General features: G+C 47.9%; 7 protein-coding genes across 7 annotated transcripts; 3 read left to right on the top strand and 4 right to left on the bottom strand.

Moving 5' to 3' along the window:
* Positions 1-328: 328 nt before the first annotated feature.
* Positions 329-5,015, bottom strand: GL218_01346 (Anucleate primary sterigmata protein B; the record flags this gene model as incomplete). The annotated part of the gene is made up of 2 exons (XM_033577812.1): positions 329-1,534; positions 1,596-5,015. 2 exons carry the CDS (start codon positions 5,013-5,015, stop codon positions 329-331), a joined length of 4,626 nt encoding a protein of 1,541 aa, XP_033438849.1.
* A 1,612-nt stretch (positions 5,016-6,627) lies between these two features.
* GL218_01345 (uncharacterized protein) lies at positions 6,628-7,086 on the top strand (the record flags this gene model as incomplete). Its single annotated transcript, XM_033577811.1, has 3 exons — positions 6,628-6,672; positions 6,814-6,925; positions 6,986-7,086. The coding sequence occupies 3 exons, from the start codon at positions 6,628-6,630 to the stop codon at positions 7,084-7,086; spliced, it is 258 nt and encodes an 85-aa protein (XP_033438848.1).
* A 651-nt stretch (positions 7,087-7,737) lies between these two features.
* Positions 7,738-9,784, bottom strand: GL218_01344 (N amino acid transport system protein; the record flags this gene model as incomplete). The annotated part of the gene is made up of 5 exons (XM_033577810.1): positions 7,738-8,434; positions 8,499-8,711; positions 8,765-9,118; positions 9,181-9,252; positions 9,303-9,784. 5 exons carry the CDS (start codon positions 9,782-9,784, stop codon positions 7,738-7,740), a joined length of 1,818 nt encoding a protein of 605 aa, XP_033438847.1.
* Positions 9,785-10,730: 946 nt separating this feature from the next.
* GL218_01343 (uncharacterized protein) lies at positions 10,731-12,275 on the bottom strand (the record flags this gene model as incomplete). Its single annotated transcript, XM_033577809.1, has 3 exons — positions 10,731-11,053; positions 11,113-11,835; positions 11,888-12,275. 3 exons carry the CDS (start codon positions 12,273-12,275, stop codon positions 10,731-10,733), a joined length of 1,434 nt encoding a protein of 477 aa, XP_033438854.1.
* A 1,002-nt stretch (positions 12,276-13,277) lies between these two features.
* GL218_01342 (uncharacterized protein) lies at positions 13,278-15,193 on the top strand (the record flags this gene model as incomplete). Its single annotated transcript, XM_033577808.1, has 2 exons — positions 13,278-14,484; positions 14,538-15,193. 2 exons carry the CDS (start codon positions 13,278-13,280, stop codon positions 15,191-15,193), a joined length of 1,863 nt encoding a protein of 620 aa, XP_033438882.1.
* A 665-nt stretch (positions 15,194-15,858) lies between these two features.
* On the top strand, positions 15,859-16,635 carry GL218_01341 (Deoxyribose-phosphate aldolase; the record flags this gene model as incomplete). Its single annotated transcript, XM_033577807.1, has 1 exon — positions 15,859-16,635. One exon carries the CDS (start codon positions 15,859-15,861, stop codon positions 16,633-16,635), a length of 777 nt encoding a protein of 258 aa, XP_033438852.1.
* A 492-nt stretch (positions 16,636-17,127) lies between these two features.
* Positions 17,128-17,811, bottom strand: GL218_01340 (uncharacterized protein; the record flags this gene model as incomplete). The annotated part of the gene is made up of 2 exons (XM_033577806.1): positions 17,128-17,337; positions 17,458-17,811. 2 exons carry the CDS (start codon positions 17,809-17,811, stop codon positions 17,128-17,130), a joined length of 564 nt encoding a protein of 187 aa, XP_033438851.1.
* Positions 17,812-17,878: the final 67 nt, after the last annotated feature.

Below are 17,878 nucleotides of genomic sequence, written 5' to 3'. Positions count from 1 at the left end.
ATGAACAGGCGACTATGGACTTTACCCGGTCCACCCATCTCCTTCGAAGTTCCATAACAAAGTAAATGTGCTTTTTGTATAACCACCAGACAAAAGAACGCCTTAAATGCGTATGTCCACTAAACGTACTCCTAGGAACGCCAGGCGCCCATACGTCAATATTGATACAAGGTACTAGTAATTCGTATCGTACGTTCAACTTCCTCCACCATCTTGATAATTCTTCACGTTTCCCCGAGGAAGAAGAATTGCTCCCTCTCGCGATATGTATTAGCCAGAACACTGGCCTACGTAATATTGGGTATTCTCGGTTTCTGGCATGCGTGTTCTACTCTCCGTTACCTCTCCTCTTCGCTCGTACTAATTCGGCAGCAAGCTCATTATTCTGTCGCTCGCTATCCTGTATTCTCTGTCTGGCCGACGCTCGGTCCATATGTCTGGCTTCTCTTTCCATCTTGAGCTTATACTCAAGCTCCCGCAGCCTGAACATCCACCGGTTGTCGTCGCCGTTCTTTCCAGAAGAGCTATCGCCGTTAGAAGTACCTAGCCGCTCTATATCGGACGCACCCATAGTAGAGGCGCTCCGAGACATGCTGCCCGGTCCGCTCTTAGTGCTCGAGCTGGGCGTTTCTAAGTGAGTTGTCTTGCTGCGCGGGAGTTTTGATTCTCGGTGATGCGGCCCAGTCGGAACAGTCGGTGAAGGGCTACCTCTATCAATCAGGTCCTCGCGCGAGCTCTTGCTACTGGTCTTCTTAGGCCCCGTCCAACCGGCTCCGCGAGTGCGCGCGTCGTTAGCACGCTGTAAAGTAGCGTTCTCGATTTTGAGGGCCCGGTATGCAGTCTCTAGCTGAGATATTTTAGCATGCGCATCGAAGTGGCCGGCTGCAATTCCGGTGCGAACGATGGTCTCGAGACGTTCAAGTTTCTTAGACTTAGCGTCGAGGTTGCTTTCAAGAGACTGGTATTCTTTCCATAGCTCACGCTCGACCGATTTTATGCGAGATTGGAAATTGCCTACTATGCCCTCGATGGTCTTAACGGCGCTCATTAGGTTCTTAGCAAAGCCATGGAGCATCGTAGATATAGACTCTAGTGAGGGTAAGGCGCGTCCGTTGATGAGGCTATTATTATGGGCCCAATCGGTACCACAGAGCGCTGAAAGGCGCGTCCACAAGACCAGCAGTAGATTATTACGCTCGTTTAACTGTTCCTTAAACGAAACTTCGAGCTGCGCTATCTTCTTCTTGTCTGCTGCACGGTTGGTCTCGAGCTCTAAGATACGTGAATCCTGGCTGGTGACGGTCCGTGATACGTGCTGGTGCGTGCGCTGAAATGTTTCGAATTGATTTTTTGTATTGCGGTGAGCTTGCCGCTCCTTATCGAGCATCTCGCCTAGCCTCCGGGATTCGAGTCCGTGAGACTCGAGAAGGGCATCACGCTGCTTAATTATGCGATCCTTTTCCAGCATAGAATTCTTCGCAGCGTCAAGCTCCCGGACCGTGTTTTCGAGCTCTCTTTGGAGCTTGGCGATGGACTATTAAATGATTAGCTAGATATTCCAGAAACCTACACCGCATCTCGTGAATACGACTTACCTTCAGAAGGCTAGACCTGGTTCCATTCAGGTCGCCCAAAGCCTCCCGGAGATTGTTCTCTAGCTCCATAAGCCTCTCTTTCCATTCTGTAGCCTCAACCTCCCTACTTGTCAAGCTCTTACGGAGCCTCCTAGCCTCGTCTTTAGCGGTTGAAACTTCGCGATTAAGCTCGTTAACGAATTGCTGAACCTCTTCTTTCTCGCGTCCCGCTACGATCTCGCGCTGCTGCCGCTCGTTGGCCAGCCGCTGCTCCAACTCCTTAGTCCGATCGCGCTCCTCTCTAAGACCCTGCTCGGCATTAGCGAGCGCTGCTTCGAGATCGCCTATTCGAATCTTATCCGCTTCTTGCTCCTCGCGTAAAAATGCGATCTCGCCCTGGCTAGATTCCTGCTGAACCCCGAGACGCTGCGCCTTATCGTTCGACTCGAGAAGTTTAACCTCGAGATCTTCGGATTCCTTGTTAGACTCGGCAAGTTCCTGCTCCAGCTGTTCTATTCTTCTTAGTTTCTTCTCCTGTTCATCCTCTAGTCTTATCAACGCCTCGCTCATCTGGCGCATCTCCTCCTGAAGGGCGTCGAAATTCTCTGATCGGTCTTGCAGCTCAATCTGCAACCGTTGGATTTCTTCGGTCTTCTGGTCACTCTCGGCCTCCAAGGAATCAATTTCCTCTTGGGCCTCTTTCCGTAGGTTGTCGAATTCGGCCTGGAGATCAGAATGTTCCTGTAAAACCTCATCCCGCTCCCCTTGTATCTGTAACAGATCATTCGTCGTATTTTGGAGCTCCTCTTCCAGAGCCCCGTTGTGATCTTCAAGCTGTCTCTTAGACTCGCTGACATTATCCAACTCCTGCATACACGTCTGTAATTCGCGTTGGAGCTCTTGCTTTTCAAACTTGAGCTCGTTAATCCTGTCGCGGTGTTCGGCAAGCTTATTTTCTAATTCTTCGCGGTCGGGGTCCTCTTCTACCGTCATAGTGAGCCTCGTACGGCCACTCCCCCGGGAAGCCGAGCGTTCATGCCCACCCACACGCGACGCCGATCGGTCAAGAAGGCTATCGATAGTTGAAGTCGCTGGACCTCCGCGACGTTGAGCTAGTTTGAGGTCTTCAATCTCCTGGTAAAGCCTCTCCTTCTCACGGTTACGGGATGTCAACATGGAAGTCTGCGCGCCGACTTCTCTCCGCAGCTCAGCGTTCTCGTGACGTAGCTGTTCACTTTCTCTGCGGAGTTCATCGACCAGGGTTGCGGACTGGCTAGACGCGGTGGTAGGATCTATCTCCCCGGACAGGCCAGAGACGGGACGCGATCTTGACGGTGATGTTGGCTTGGCCTTCCGCGTGATATTATATATATTTGTTGTGTGGTGCATACCGCCTGGGGCAGCCGTTCCATTAATCTCCTGTTTTATCCGGAACAACTCATCTCGCAGTCTCCGGTTATCATCATCCGCCTGCTCGCGACGAGCCGTTTCTTGCTCGAGGAGATCTTTGTATACGTCAGCTTCCTCCTGGCGGCCTAGACTTTCGCCGACGCGCTCACCGGCGCGGTCTCCCATAGACTTAACCGTTTCGGCTAGTTTCCTTTTTTCGGCCTGGCTAGCCATGTTCTCGTTTCTGAGCCTCTCTATCTCGGTTACATATTCCTCGACGCGCTCCCTCAGATATAATAGCTCCTCTTCCCGTTCTTGTGCATCAGGATCGAAAGCCGGTGTCGTTGGCCCGTCCGAGGAATATCCGCTCCTCGCAGTGCTTGGTCGATCCTCTTCGTCGCGAAGACGCTTTTCTAACTCTTTTACACGCCGCCTAAGGATCTTATTGTCTCGCTGAATAACAGCTAATGACGTCTTAAGCTCAACATTCTCTGAGATCATTTCCTTAATACCTTCTTCGGAGAGTTTGTCAAGACGATCAGAAAGGAACATGACCTTGAGTTTAAGATCAAAGTTTTCCTTAGACAGGCGCTCAATCGTGCTAGACTGTTCTTTAAGAGTAAGATTTTTGCCGCCACGAGTATTGGTGGTAGTGGTGGTGGTGGTGCTAATATTTGCGGGCGTATAGCTAGACAGACTCGAAACCTTCCTATAGGGTTGTTGTATCGGTGTTGCCAGGCCACCTTTCGTCTTATACTCCTTGGCCAGAGATTCGGGTACCTCCACGTTGCGGACGTGTCTAGCAATGACCGTATCAGTAGGTGCCATTAGAGGACCCTTCCTCGGCTTCGGAGTTGCAAGCAGGTCGATACGACGGTCAGGCATAGGACTCTCAACTTCTTCCAGAGGCTCTAGAGCATCCGGTCGAGTGGGGTCCGGCGACTCGTCAAACCCGGACGCCATACTACCGATACTTACGGAGCGAGATAAAGTATTGCTAGCGCTCCGCGTTAAGCCAAAGGCAGGCAAAGCACCTCCTGACTGGAGGGCATAGTCAGCACCTAATCCGACCGTAGCATCGCTTTCGATATCTTCATTACTGAGGAAGGACGAAGTTGAAGAACGCTGACTACCGTTCCTACTGCGAAGGAACCTGGGACGCGTGCCAACCGGAAGAGAAATCGACGGTGTGCTGCCATTGTCGCCCGGTAGTTTACTCAAGTCCTGATTAGAGGTTTGCTGGTGGAGACTCGAAGATCTGGAGAGCGAACTCTCTCTCGGCACGCCAAGTACCAAATTACTGTGTGATAGAGTATCGCGATCATCATTTCCGCTCGGCATCTCCTCATTGGTACGTCTGCTAGCTACGGATATAGCTCTTGATACGCTACGAGCCGTGGCAGCAGTCGTCGGTGAGGATAGGTTCTCCAGCGCAGAGGTAGTATTGCCAATTTCGACGGCGTTAGAATCATCGTGGTCGCGTAAGGGAAGGGGGCTGTGATCTGGTGTCTGGCTTGTTATGTCATGGTCGGTCTTAGCGGGGGTCGAGTCGGTGAGTATATCAGGATGCGAATCGGGCTGGTCGTGCAAATCGGACGGTTGAGATGGTTGGGGTATTGTATTGGATGCGGGGGCAGGAGTAAAAGAAGGCGATAAGAAAGGCGCGGATGCCGGAGGATTCTTCTTCGTAGCATCGAATAGGTATGTGTCGTCGATACCTTTCTCAGGACTACCAAGTCGACTGGGCGAAAAAGGAGGTAAAAAACTAGATTCGACATCTTCTAGATGAGCTCTGACTTGCTGCTCCTCGGTGACCGAATCGAGGTGCTTATCATCGTGGTCAAGCCGTGTGGTATCGACAAAGCTACTATCATCTGGTGGCGTGCGAAGGAGTACGGGCGGGAGATTTTCCTTCTTAGACAAGGGAGTGTCTGTAGAAATGTCTACGGAAGCGGTAGCGGGATCCTGAGGGTTAAGCTCGGGAAGTGCTCCGGTCACGTCGTTGGTCGCGTCGACAGAGGTCGGGTCAATGCGACTATAGTCTTCAGCCATGGTTTCGGCGACTTGGTTTCAGCAGCTGGAGACTCGGCTGGGGGCTGGGATTCGGTCTCAGGGCGGGCACATCCAAGTCCAAACCCGATAGCGTTACCATCGACCTAGGAGTAGGTAAAATGGGGATATGTAATATTGTAATTATGGTTAGCCAATGCCGTCAGCATATAGTGTAAGGATAACACGCTGGCGGCTCGGAACAATGTCATATGGGTGGTGTTGACAGTATAGACATATGTACGTATGAGGTAGATTTTGAGTTAAGGAGATGCGAAAGCGTTTAACCAAAAGATGACAGGTTCAGAATAAACTGCAAGACCGAAATCTTCTGATATCGATAAGTACATAAACCTAAAAAACTAGAGGGATGCCATTGCCGTCGTTACTGCTTGTTTCTTTCCTCTACTTCTACTTTCAACAAAGAAGGATCTTAAAGTATCAAATAAATTTAAAAGAAGTAGGACATAAAAGTAAAAATCACAATATGGCTTTTCAATTTGGAAGTTCCAATTTCATAGCTTTTTTTTTCTTCTTCTTCTTTTGTCCTTTCCCCCTTCTTACATACTTGCAAGTTACACTGACGCTCAGAAGTCACCGCTCGGTCCTCTCTTGTTATGGTACGTCGGCTAGACCGTTATCTTAGCGCTTAAATGTCCCCTGTCCTACATACGTTGCTAGGACACCAGCGGGAGGATCCACAGGTATCCGGTGTACATTTCAATTGCCCAATTATCCCCTGAGGACGTAAGTACTCCCACATGTGGCTAATCCACGTTTTAGATGTTCCGCATTTACATTAGCTTGGTACTGCATGCATGTCCACTTCACTTATACACGCCAAGGAGTTTGCTAGGTACCATTAAAGAAAGCTCGAGCTTGATACAAATATTAAAGTTACAGGCCGATAATAATAAATTGTGAAGTTTGAATAGTAAAAGGTCAGTGTGCATATATATTAACTAATTAGACTAATGGATCCCTTAGAAATATATCAGATGATATGCAGTGCACATACATAGCAGTAGAAACTACCAACTTTATTGTTTGATTCCCTTTACTCACATCTTTAACCTGCTTAGTATTAACTAACATGTAAGATGAGAGATTCTTAGTTATAATATTTAGATAATTGCCTGAAGTACCTTCTACCCAAAGTTCTAGTCTTTCTGGACTATTTATCTTATTGGTTACCAAGTGCCAGAGGATAGGTAAGATAAACCATCGATTCGGAAATATTTACGGATAGATACTAATCTATAAATTATCTAACTACGATATATTAGTATAAGGTAACAATTCGTTGGCCATGGATTACGGACTTATGGATTACCTTAATTAGCAAGTGGGGTTAAATGTCGGTGGTTTCTCAAGATCCGCGCGATCTAACATTCTAGGTTAGTTAGGTACTTCGTACTGGATCTCTTTATTATTAATAAAATTAGGTGCTACCTCGACTTTCCGATTATTACCTATTATTAGCAAGGACGAAAGCTACTATAATTACGGTACTATTCCCACATTACCCATCATCTATCTAATGCCTACCCTACCCTAGGTGGTCTCTAGATTAATATTTCCATCTTATAAAGCTTCTCCTTAGTAAATTTCAACAATGGGGTGGGCGTCTTGGCTGTTCGTCATGGAGGCAAGTCAATATGTTCCGTGACACTAATGAATATCACTGATATCTGTCTATAGGACTATATTGTCGGAAAGGTACCTATACTCTAGCCAGTCCATATAAAAATAGAATTAGTTAGGTTAGGCACCTAGCATCCTAACATACCTCGTTTCCTAGCTTCTGCGGTCACCGACCTTCCAGCGAGGCGTTCGACGCATCCACAAAACCGTAGAGGATTATAAACACGGACGAGACCCGAGTGAGCCCTTACGAGAAGGAGAAGCTACTCGTAAGTGTCATTGTAGCTCAATAGCGAGATTACGAGATCTGATATGATATGTACGAGTAGGGCAGCCTACGAACCCCAGGTTAAGCGGATTTATGTCCCACTTCACCGACGAACTCCGTAATCAAGTTCGCGGTACGACAATTCGCCGCCCTAAGAAGTGAACAACAATGAGAAAGGCAATGATTACATCGATGGTCATGAAAGAACTACGTCATGCAGAACGAGGCGGTGAAAATATGCCAGTCGACCAGAATCCAGGGAGTAGCGCCGGCTACTCAGTTTAGGAGGACATGTGGCTCGTTTCAGTTGCCAGAATCGTCACATTACAAGGGCATTCAGTAACTAACATAAAGGTACTATGTCGCCACAGAAATCGCCTGTGTGTAGCCTGCTGGAGTCTGGTACAATTACTAAAGTCACTTCGCGGCATATCTAACTCGACAGTATGACTCTAGGGGGTTCTATAGGTACCTTACTATTTGCCGATACTGTGGTATAGGACTGCCTTCAGGCAGAGTTTTTTGCCATGCATACTCCGGTAGTATAGTAGGAGATATCAAACCTAGCAAGTCACTTCAGCCTAGCTACCGGTGAAGCCAACTCTCAAACGCCTAACTCACGAGAAAGGATGGTTGATATTTCATGAATGTAATCAGGAGTTACGTAATATATTGAACTCAGAATACATTTAAAGAAGATATGAAGTTATGATACACAGCAGGCAGTTATCATCGAAATCGCTTTATCATGACGCATCCCTTGTCCCCCAACATTAACTTCGGAATACCAGCAGCTCCTCCTCGCGTGTGCTTTTAAAGCGGAGGTGTACATGATAAACTGGTAGCAATGTTGCTCTGGAATGCCTGGCGCAGACTCTCAATGCTACTATAGCAGCCCAGTGCACATGTTACCAACGCGCCGAGGAAGTAAAATATGTTGAATGCGTTGAAGAACGGTTTTCTCATAAATCCTCGTCTCCATCGCTTCCACCCGTGATCCACGTAGTTGTACGTACCAGCCGCTGGGTCGAATCGTTCCTCACCCTCGATCATTGCGTCCTTTTTAATCCAATAACCGACGGCTAGCCAGGCTGGGAAGGTGTAAGTGAAAGATAGGATGAAGAGCGCGCCGACCAGACCGACGATGTACGAAAACTGCGGTACAGCCGCTGCTATGACAAATGCAATCGCCCAGTATAACGGAATTAGTGCGGCCCACCATAGCTTACCCGCCCTAGTTGTCAATTCCGGAAATCCTAGGAGATTATGGAACACTTCTATGTAGACGACCTTGAGACCGATGTTGCTGTATAGCACGGCCGCGATAAGATTGCTAACCAGGCTCAATATATTTCCTGCCGTCTGCATGCCGTACGCCGCAATACCTTGGACTGATGGGTTGTATGTATACTGGCCTTGGTACGAATACATGAAGATGCCAAAGAAGAGATACATCCCGTAGATGAATATCTCAGCGACGATTAGACTCTTCCAGAAATCCAAGGGGTGTCTAGCCGGTGTTAGCATAACTATCATAATTATAAGCTATTGCCCGATTCAAAGAAGGGAGATACCTCATCTCAGCCAGGAGAGCTGCAAATAGCAACGCTCCCCCGTATGCATACACGGCTACATTTAAACCGTTCAAAGAACCGACGAATCCTACGCCGCCTGTAGCCATTCCGGGAGGCGGCGTCCCGGCATACGTTCGAATCGGCATGCCCGGCGACAAGCCGAAGCTCGCTTCCACTGCGGCATAGTTCGGACCGTATATCACGGATACCATACTTTCAGTCTGGTGAGTAAGGGCAAGGTCATATTAGTTTCAAGTGTTTCTTACCATAGTAATACAAGTGTGACCGTTAGCCAGACGGAAAGGTTCGCAAGCCAACCGAGCCGTTGGAGAGTTCTGATCTGACCTAAAATGAAGCCAGCGGCCATAAATATAATCATACATGCTACAAAGCAAATACCCAGACTCTCTCCAGATGAGCCACGGCTAATTTGCGAGATACTCTGTCCATTGCTCAGAATGATAACCGAGACGGTTAGCAGTAGTTGAAGCGCCTGTGCGAGGTTGACGAAGTGACGGGCCCAGGACCCGAACATGCGAAAGAAGAAGTCGCCGTATCCTCTGATAGGATATCTGTCAGAGTCTAGCCCGCAGAAGACCTTCCAGAGGATCCAACCAGAGCTGAGGTACCGAAATATCAGACACGGTGGAACGTGGCGGGTTTTAGTATGGGTTTAACTCACTAATACGACATGGCGCCGAATACAGTATACAGCGCAACACCCGGGCCGTAGCCCAGTTGCGCAAACGCCCAGCTGGGAGAAACTCAGCTTCGATTCCCATCATGCAATACGTAGTAACTCACGGGGCTCCCGTTGGTCCCAGTATGTCGGTCGTGATAAGATAGAAGACGGTACCCCAACTTGCCGTCCTTAATGCCCGATTAGCAGTCTTACGCTGGGCCTCCGTGACCCCGTAACTTTCGGTGCTACTGTTTCCGGTAACTTGGAGCGCAGCATCATTGCCGTGGCCTTTCTCGTCAGTCTCTCTGGAAATCGATCCAACAACTTCGGCGTATGCGTCTTGTTCCATGTGGCCTTTGGAGAATCTACCCTTGATCACGCTTTTGAATGTCTGCGGACCACGAGCGGCTATATATCTGGCATTGGCTTCTTTTTCCTGGGCCCGCGTGATTGCGGCATGGTACATATATTCTTCGAAGCTGACTTCTCGATTTTTGGTGTATTCTATACTTGCAATGCCGCTTATACCGTCTCCTACCTGGAAGGACGACTTTCGAGGGTCGCCACCGTCAAGGGCAAGATTTGCTGGGGGGTTAGTAGCCATTATGATCGGTTTACCATACGGATGGATCTAAACCATAAGAGAAGAATTAAAGTTGAAGTTTCCGGCCGATGCGACTCATATCTACTTTATCTTTCCAAAATGTCGCTGAAGGATAAGGGTGGTCACATAAAGATAGTCTGTCCTACCTTAGTACCCTGGGTAGATACCTACATGCTGCATGATAGAGCTAGGTATAGATATACTAGGTATAGATATATTATGCGAGCTGAGCTATACCTAGTGTAGATACATAGAGTCGTGTAAGCCTCTGCAACCTTCTTGTATTAGTATTATGCGCCGATTTATCTCGTGCGACATATTTGGAGGAATTGAGCAATCACGAAAAGAATAGCTACGAAGTCCCGATTGGCAATTCCAAATCTTATTTGCTGCATTGAAAAAAAAAACGGGAAACTACAGCGACGATCGCGGTATAAGATTGTATGTATCTTTAATTCAAAACCCCACGCTTTTTCTAGGTTAGGTACATTTTCTTACTAGTCTAGATACGAGTTATGTATAGAGTATAGATATCATTATCCGGAACGGCCAATTCCGGGGTTCCTAATGAAACCTTCTGTTTCTACCTTAGTTGGGTACAAATTACATACCTAACTTACATGTTAATTCACGCTGTTATGTTTATCCTCATACAGTAGCGTTTAACTAATAAAATATCAATTGTTAACATACCCGGTACAGGTATATACTATGATTTGGTATCAACATTTATATACATGTGTAACGGTTAGTTATATGGAATACTTTCTCAAAATCCTAACCTTAGGTGCTCATGTAGCTTCCTTTGCTTCTTAGGCCTTAGGCTCTGTAACAACCCAACCCCCAGGTCGAAGCTCGCGGGATATATACTCCCCTTATATTCATGACAGTCCAACGGCATTGAAAGAAAAAAGAAATCTCAGTTGCGAATCATCTGAACAGACCCTTAGAATCCCAAGATCTCATTCGCCAGCGAAGTAATTGTCTTTGCTCCGCTGGTGTTTGTTGTGGCCGGGTGGAGTTTCTCAAACCCGAAAGCTCGTAGCCCATCAGCGGTGGCATATGAACGAAGATGCGATTCGGTCTGTCTATTGACATGGTCGGCTTCGCCTCGCCCGCCTGGAAAATCAGGGCCTGGGGTACCGTTCAAGAAAGCGTTCTTCTGTCGTGCGAGATACCTAGCATTTATCTCGGTTAATGGGCAGACCGGTATATACAACACGCTGGAGTCCGAATTTCCCTTGTGCACTTTGTCAACGGCGTGGATAGCTAACCAAACTATTAGTTGTTACCTAATAACGCAGAAGAGTATGGACTTTTTCGCTTACAATCACAGTGCCATACCACGTAGTCGCCAGGCTTGATACGTGGGACGTGCACCATAGTATTTTCGAGGTCCAAGTGTGGGTGGAGAGCATTATCTAACTCTTGCCCATGTCCAGGAGTCGCGCCGTGTAGTTCACTCGTCATATCAGCCCCGGCATATTCCCAGTTCTCGGCGGCGAGATATTTTTCTGGGGATGCTTGATCGAGATCCTTAATGGGCCGGAAGAACGGTCGAAGCAGTAAGTATGCTGTTGAGAGTTTGATTGCTGGATTCACCATAAGGGTCCCTTCGAACGGCTGTGCGGTGCTCATACTTAGCCAGCCTTGAAACATTCGGAACATGGAGCAAGCGCCCAGCCCGTTATAGTTATTAGCAACGGCAGACACCCGTGTGCTGGCATCCCACGGATCGTACTCTTCCCAGGAACCTTCAAATACCTTATTATACACGCCGCCACGACCGTACCCGTTCAACTCCCATCTTTCAACACTGCCCCCGTCAATATGCGGGCCCAAAGCAAAGGTTGCATCTCCAGGTTGCCTGATACGAAGACGGTCGGCATATGATACTGGCTGCGATGTAGAAATAGGGCTTTCGGGGTTCGACGTGCGCCACAGTTTCATAAGCGCCGTTTGGACTTTTAGCATGTTCGGATGCGCCCGAGCGCGGAGTTGCGGTGCAGACCAATATAGCTCATATACTTGAGGATCATGCGGCGGGAAGGCTGGTTTAGAGTCAGATAACAGAACGTGCTTTGGCTATTGCTATAGTGGTACCTTTTGTTTGAGGATTCTGTCTCACATACTCCTCGATTTCACCCTTGAAGGATCGAGCTTCGTCTTCCGGGAGCACCCCCCTAATGACAGCGACACCTCTCTTCTCAAGCTCGCCGCGGAGTTTAGTAAAATCTGCGTCTAAGTCCTGAAAGTCTAGACTAGGAATAATTCCGGGACCTTCTCTGGCGATTATCTTATTCTCACGTTTCAGCTCGGCGAGAAGTCGATTCCAGCTATCAATTATACGATCCTCATGACCGCTAACTAAAGTCTTCTTGAGGTGAAGAAACCGCTGAGGAAGAGGTGGTCTAGCACTGCCGGATAATGAGACAAAGGCGTCGGAAATATCACCCTCCCTTTTAGTCTGGGTTTGGGTCGCTGTCCCCATGACTGATCGTATCTGGTGAGTGTTTATTGATAACCGCCTCGGAATAGTGCGCAACATGATATCGGTGATAGTAAAGAGTAGATTTGTAAGTGTCTGATTAACTTCTTAAGTTGCAAGATATAAGGAGCAAGTTGACAACATCTGCCTTATAGTCCTTATTGAGACAAGGCATAGAAAGTCACGAAGGAGGATGAGTTTTATCATACTGTTTAGGTAATGTTATATATGGTAACTCAATCATCGATTCTACTTGAACATCTTACCTACATCTATCTAGGAGAAGAGAGGAGAGGAGAGGAGAGTTGCCGGAATTTCCTATTTAGGTTCCTTGAATTCCGACAGCAGCGCGGCGAAAGGGTTTAACCTAGTGTAGTCAACGCACTAAGAACGATTATAACATTATACCATGTACCTATCTAGGTACCTTATAAGCTAAAAGCAAAATACCTATACGGATATATGGACGTAAGTTAGTGTTTACTTTACGTATTGCCGCGGTTCTAATTGCTCGTCAAGTTTAGAGTAAAAGAGCCTGTATAAGTCTCCTTGTCAACTATCCAATCACATAACGTCGGAGTTCCCATTATTACCAAGATTATCGAGCGGGGCCGTTTGGATCTAAATACGGAGTTACCGTATTTAGTAAAACCGACTCCGCCTCTCCTAACGTTCATACGATGTCTACCTACAGCACAACGCGTGTACAATACAAACCTACCGATCGATTTGTTCACAAGAGCTTCGTAAGGTTTACTACACGCATAGGGCAGACGGCGCTTCCTTTATATGCGAATAAATTGCATGAGTTATTAGCGATATCCCTTAAGGTCCTTTCGGTCATTACTTTCTTGGGTTATTCGCCGACATCCTGGTTCACCTTTGCTTTCTCGGTCCTGCCATACTGAGAATGCCATGCTAAGAGTTCTCCTCTCTTAGAAATTAATACCACTTGTGATCGGTGTCGGAGTTGACGCTTCTGGAGCTTCGCCGCGGTTCGTAACCATGGTTAGGTTCGTCGAGTCGGACTCGACAGGCCTACCCCTTAAGAGAAAACAGGTCGCCCAGGCCTGTGCTAGGTGCCGACGCCGGAAGAAGAGATGTTTTCATAGTCACGATAGCGATATCTCTAAAGATGGATCGCCCAATTTAACACCCGGGGGAGGGGATACTACGGCCCGTAATCCAACTGGCCACCCTACTCCTCCACGATGCGAGCCTCTCCGTAGCCCTAACGACGCCCAGAGTCCAGAGCGACATGCTTCTAGATTTGTTGGCGACCTGAGCCCCGAAGCAATCCTCATGGAAGCTACGAGTCTTTGCTCAACTCGCGATGTATCAGTGAGGGGTGGCTTGGGGATATGGCAACCCCGAGCGCTCGACTTAGATAAAGTGGCCGGTCCCCTTTCCTTGACATCGCCATCGCGACATGCCGTCCAGGACATGCTTAGAGTATACGTAAAGAGCCATTGTCTTCCTTGCTGTCCTCCGCCTTCAGACTACGTGGTTCTCCGCCGTATCTACTTTGACAAGCTAGATACTATCTTCCCTATCCTCGGTCACTCGATAATTCAGTCCGATGACGAGGTAAAAGAGAAAGTGTTAAAGCAAATAGTTAGTCTTGCGGCTGCTTCCGATCCCGAAGCTTCGCGTCACCTTCGTTTGAACCCCGAGAGTCCAGTCCTTTCTCGGCATGACTTCTGCACTCTACTATCGGATGCAATCCAAACGACTATCGACGCCGGCCTCATCACGGACCGTATCTTCCTAACTCGTATATTAGCCGCCTTGTCGTTATATATGCAGCCTCGCAGTTCTGATGAAGCTGACATCCCAGCATTGCTTAACGGTCGTGCGGTTCATCAAATGCATACTCTAGGATTACAGATGGCCTCGGAAGAAAGCCATTCGAATATCCAGGCTACTCGGTCCTTGTTATGTTGTCTTTGGGCCTTGGACCGCCTTAATGGCGCATTTTACGGGCGAGCTTGTCTCATTCACGAACGAGATATCGGTTGGAACTTGGACGATTGTATTGCAATGCAAGCACCACTCTTTCGACTATTCCTAATGATTATCGGCCTCCTTGACAAGGTTATCGGGTTGTATCGCCCTGGAAGCCGGAAAGAAAAGGAATTCATTATTGAGCTACCCATCTTTGAGCAAATGATCATTGATGCCGGAGCGGTTCGGGCTTCAAGCTCATGTCTAGGTAAGTAAATGTCTTGACGACCAAATCAAGTTATGCTCATGTTTACCTCTTAGCCTCGCTTGAAATATTCTATCATTCAGTTGCCATACTTTCAAGCCAGTCACCATCTGAAAATCGATCCACAGCCCTCCCAGCGCCCGCAACAAACAGCCGTCGATCTTTGGCGGCCGACCGAATCACTTCCATCGTCGGACGTGAATTTCTAGGGCAGCTATCATACTTGCCTATAATTCCGTACGGCGTCTCCTTGTCGCTTAGTGTGTCGTATCGGAAAATGCGTCATAGCAATATCCCCATGTTTAGAAGTAGGGGCAAGCAATCTTTTATGGTAAACACGACGCTACTAAAATCAATGGACGACACCTTCTGGACCGCGAAGACTACGGTGGCAATGGCTGAACAGGTTCTCCAGGAAATGGACAGGGCGGTTGCATCGATAACACAGGAAACTGGTTTAGTAGATGCTTCAAAGAAGGGCGAGTCGGCGCCACGAGACCGAGAAATGCCTCCTCCAAGCGCGGACGATACTATTAACAATTACAATACTCACGGTGCTGACTTTTCGATTCTTGAAGAAGTTTCGGATCTTGATGTTTTCGGTCATTTTGACCCAACCTTCGACTTGGGCGCGGTAGATGCCGCCCTTGAAGGAAATCTCGATTTCGGAGCCTCTTCCAACTGGTTTGACTGGCAGCAACTATGGGGTTAAATTCCGAGTGGACACGCATCAAGGGACCAATTTTCCTCTAAGATGATACGCTTATATTACTAGAAATGTCCATATATACCTAGTACATACCTACACACGCACACAAATATATAATACCAGGTTCGTATGAGTTTACTTGCCTATAGGTATTTTCATATCATATCATATCACACCACCCCTGATTCTTATCTTCATGTTCCTTGCATATCTAGGTACCATCGTGACAACGAATCCCTGCCGTTTTAAGTGCGTGCTGCATGGGAGCTAACTCGAGTCTAGCTTATATTGCATCCATGTCTGCCCAAGCATCTAAGAAGACGCGCAGAACAGGATGTAAATTAAGTTAAAACTACACACTATGAGGTGGCGATGATGGAAAATCTGTACTCTAATCGCAATGTGATACGACAAACCCCGCATCACCCACAGATATTGCGTCCTGTAACGGAGACCCAGAGTTATTAGGGCATCGCCTAATATATCTAAGCTCCTGGTAGCTACCGTTGCTTAAAGTGATAATCTATCTAAGGTAGGTAGGTAGCTTTATGACAAGGGTGAACTTACAACAGATATCGCTTCGAGACGTCCAATCTCGTCTCTCGTGAAGCTCATCCACGAGGATGGCATCATATTCGAGTCTCACCAGCTCAGCTCCTACCCAAAAAATGGCACCGCGTACAGCCGTGGCCGTGAGTCTCGCGCAGATCGCCAAGGTCATCGACCATTCCTTACTACATCCAGCCATGACCGACAAAGAGATCCTCGCCGGCCTCGAGATAGCCAAAAGGAATAAGGTCGCAGCGGCATGCGTCAAGCCTTACAGTATTCCCGCGGCGAAGGATGTCCTTGACGGATCGGGAGTTCTTATATGCGCTGTCGTTGGATTTCCTCATGGGAACAGCACCACGGCTATAAAGGTCCTCGAAGCTGAAGATGCCGTTAAGACGGGAGCCCACGAGATTGACATGGTGGCCAATATAGGCAAGGTTCTCAGTGGCGACTGGGAATATGTGACTAATGAGATTCGGGCTGTTAACGATACTGTTGTGAAGCACGGCGCCATTCTCAAGCTCATATTCGAGAACGACTTCCTCCAGGACGACCACGTTGCGCATCTGTGCAAGATCTGCACGGCTCTCCCCGTGGCCTTCATAAAGACGTCGACCGGCTTCGGGTTTGTGAAACAGCCCAACGGCTCATATACATCCAAAGGTGCTACCGTACCGCGCTTACGGCTGATGAAGGCCAACATCGGACCCAACGTACAGATCAAGGCCGCCGGCGGGATACGAACGCTGGACGAGGTAATGGGAGCTATATCGTTGGGCATTACTCGGATTGGTACGTCAGCCACTGCTTCTATTATTGAAGAAGCTATCCGGAGGGGAATCAACACTCCTCCGGGTTTCGCATTAGTGTCTCCGGTAGATTCTCGTGGCTGAACACGTCGATTTTGAAACTTACAAATACGAGGATGATATCGTTTATCGTGCATCTAACTGGCCTTGTTTGATTCAGCAACACATCAGACGATTTAGGCTGCTCTTTAACACGATCGCTACTACGCCCAGATATTATATACATATATACAAGGGGGTAGGCTATCCAGAACCATCTTACTACGCTATGGACTCCTAGTGTAGGTTTCGTCTTGGAGCTATATATATGGTAAGATGAATATTCCAATCGAGACGAGGCCGCGGATGCTGTGGTGCGTCTTATAGCGTTTTAGGTACGCCCTGTGCGGAGATGTTTTACTAGGTAGTATCACTAGGTAGTATCCAATAATAAATTCCGACGCAAGTAACAAGACGTCGAAGAGATGATTATCAAGTTCCATTCTATTTTTCTTCTATTTTATGCCAAGTCCAAGCCACATTTTGTTTTGTCCTCCTATACTCCTACTGATACGTATAGACTACTAGTATTTACCATCACGAGAACTCCCAATCTGCAACCAGGTGCTCCAAGTAGTTAGCCTTGCCCAACGGCACGCCCTTGTGCCTGAGAATGTCGTAGAGGGTGGTCAAGTGGAAATAGACCGACGGCACTAGAAATCTAGTCACATCTGCGAAGTTGTTAGCATTGCTAGCCCTTAGTTTCAAAGTCGTATTAAAATAAGAAGAATATTTTCCGTTCACGTACTGCGAGTATAGTTAGTTAGCATAGTTATTTATCTCTAATAAAAAAAACACAATAGAAATAGACGTAAGACCGCACACTCACCAATCTATAGCCTTGGCGCTAGTTTTCCGCGGACCCACGTTAAACGAGATGATTTCGGATTCTCTCCCGTTGAGATCCTCAGGCTTGATCTCGGCGAGCAACTCGAGGGCGCCGGCGATGAAACTGTAGTTCTCCTCGAGCGACCACTCGCCAATCTGCGTGGGGGGCAATTCCTTGCCTGCCAGCAGGTGGGATACGATCCTCGCGAAGAGCACCGTGACCCCGACCTGCTTCGACAGCGAGAACATGTCCGGGGCCAGACGGGCAGCGACGAGCTCTTCGACGGGCGTGCCGGTGGTTTTGGCGTGCTCCTCGGCTTTCTTGAGGAGAGACTCCTCGGTTCGGAGGACCCGAGTTAGGACGGGGATGGTTAGCTCGTAGAGGGAAGCCATGGTGAGTGTTGGAGTTATCACTGAGGATTAATGTGACGAAAGAGTAGTGGAATATGTTGGATTGTTA

The sequence above is a fragment of the Daldinia childiae genome, assembly GCF_008694065.1.
Source record: "Daldinia childiae strain JS-1345 chromosome Unknown Scaffold2, whole genome shotgun sequence".
NCBI lineage: Eukaryota > Fungi > Ascomycota > Sordariomycetes > Xylariales > Hypoxylaceae > Daldinia > Daldinia childiae.
Note: the sequence above shows the minus strand (reverse complement) of the source record. Positions and strands in the feature narration are given on the sequence as shown.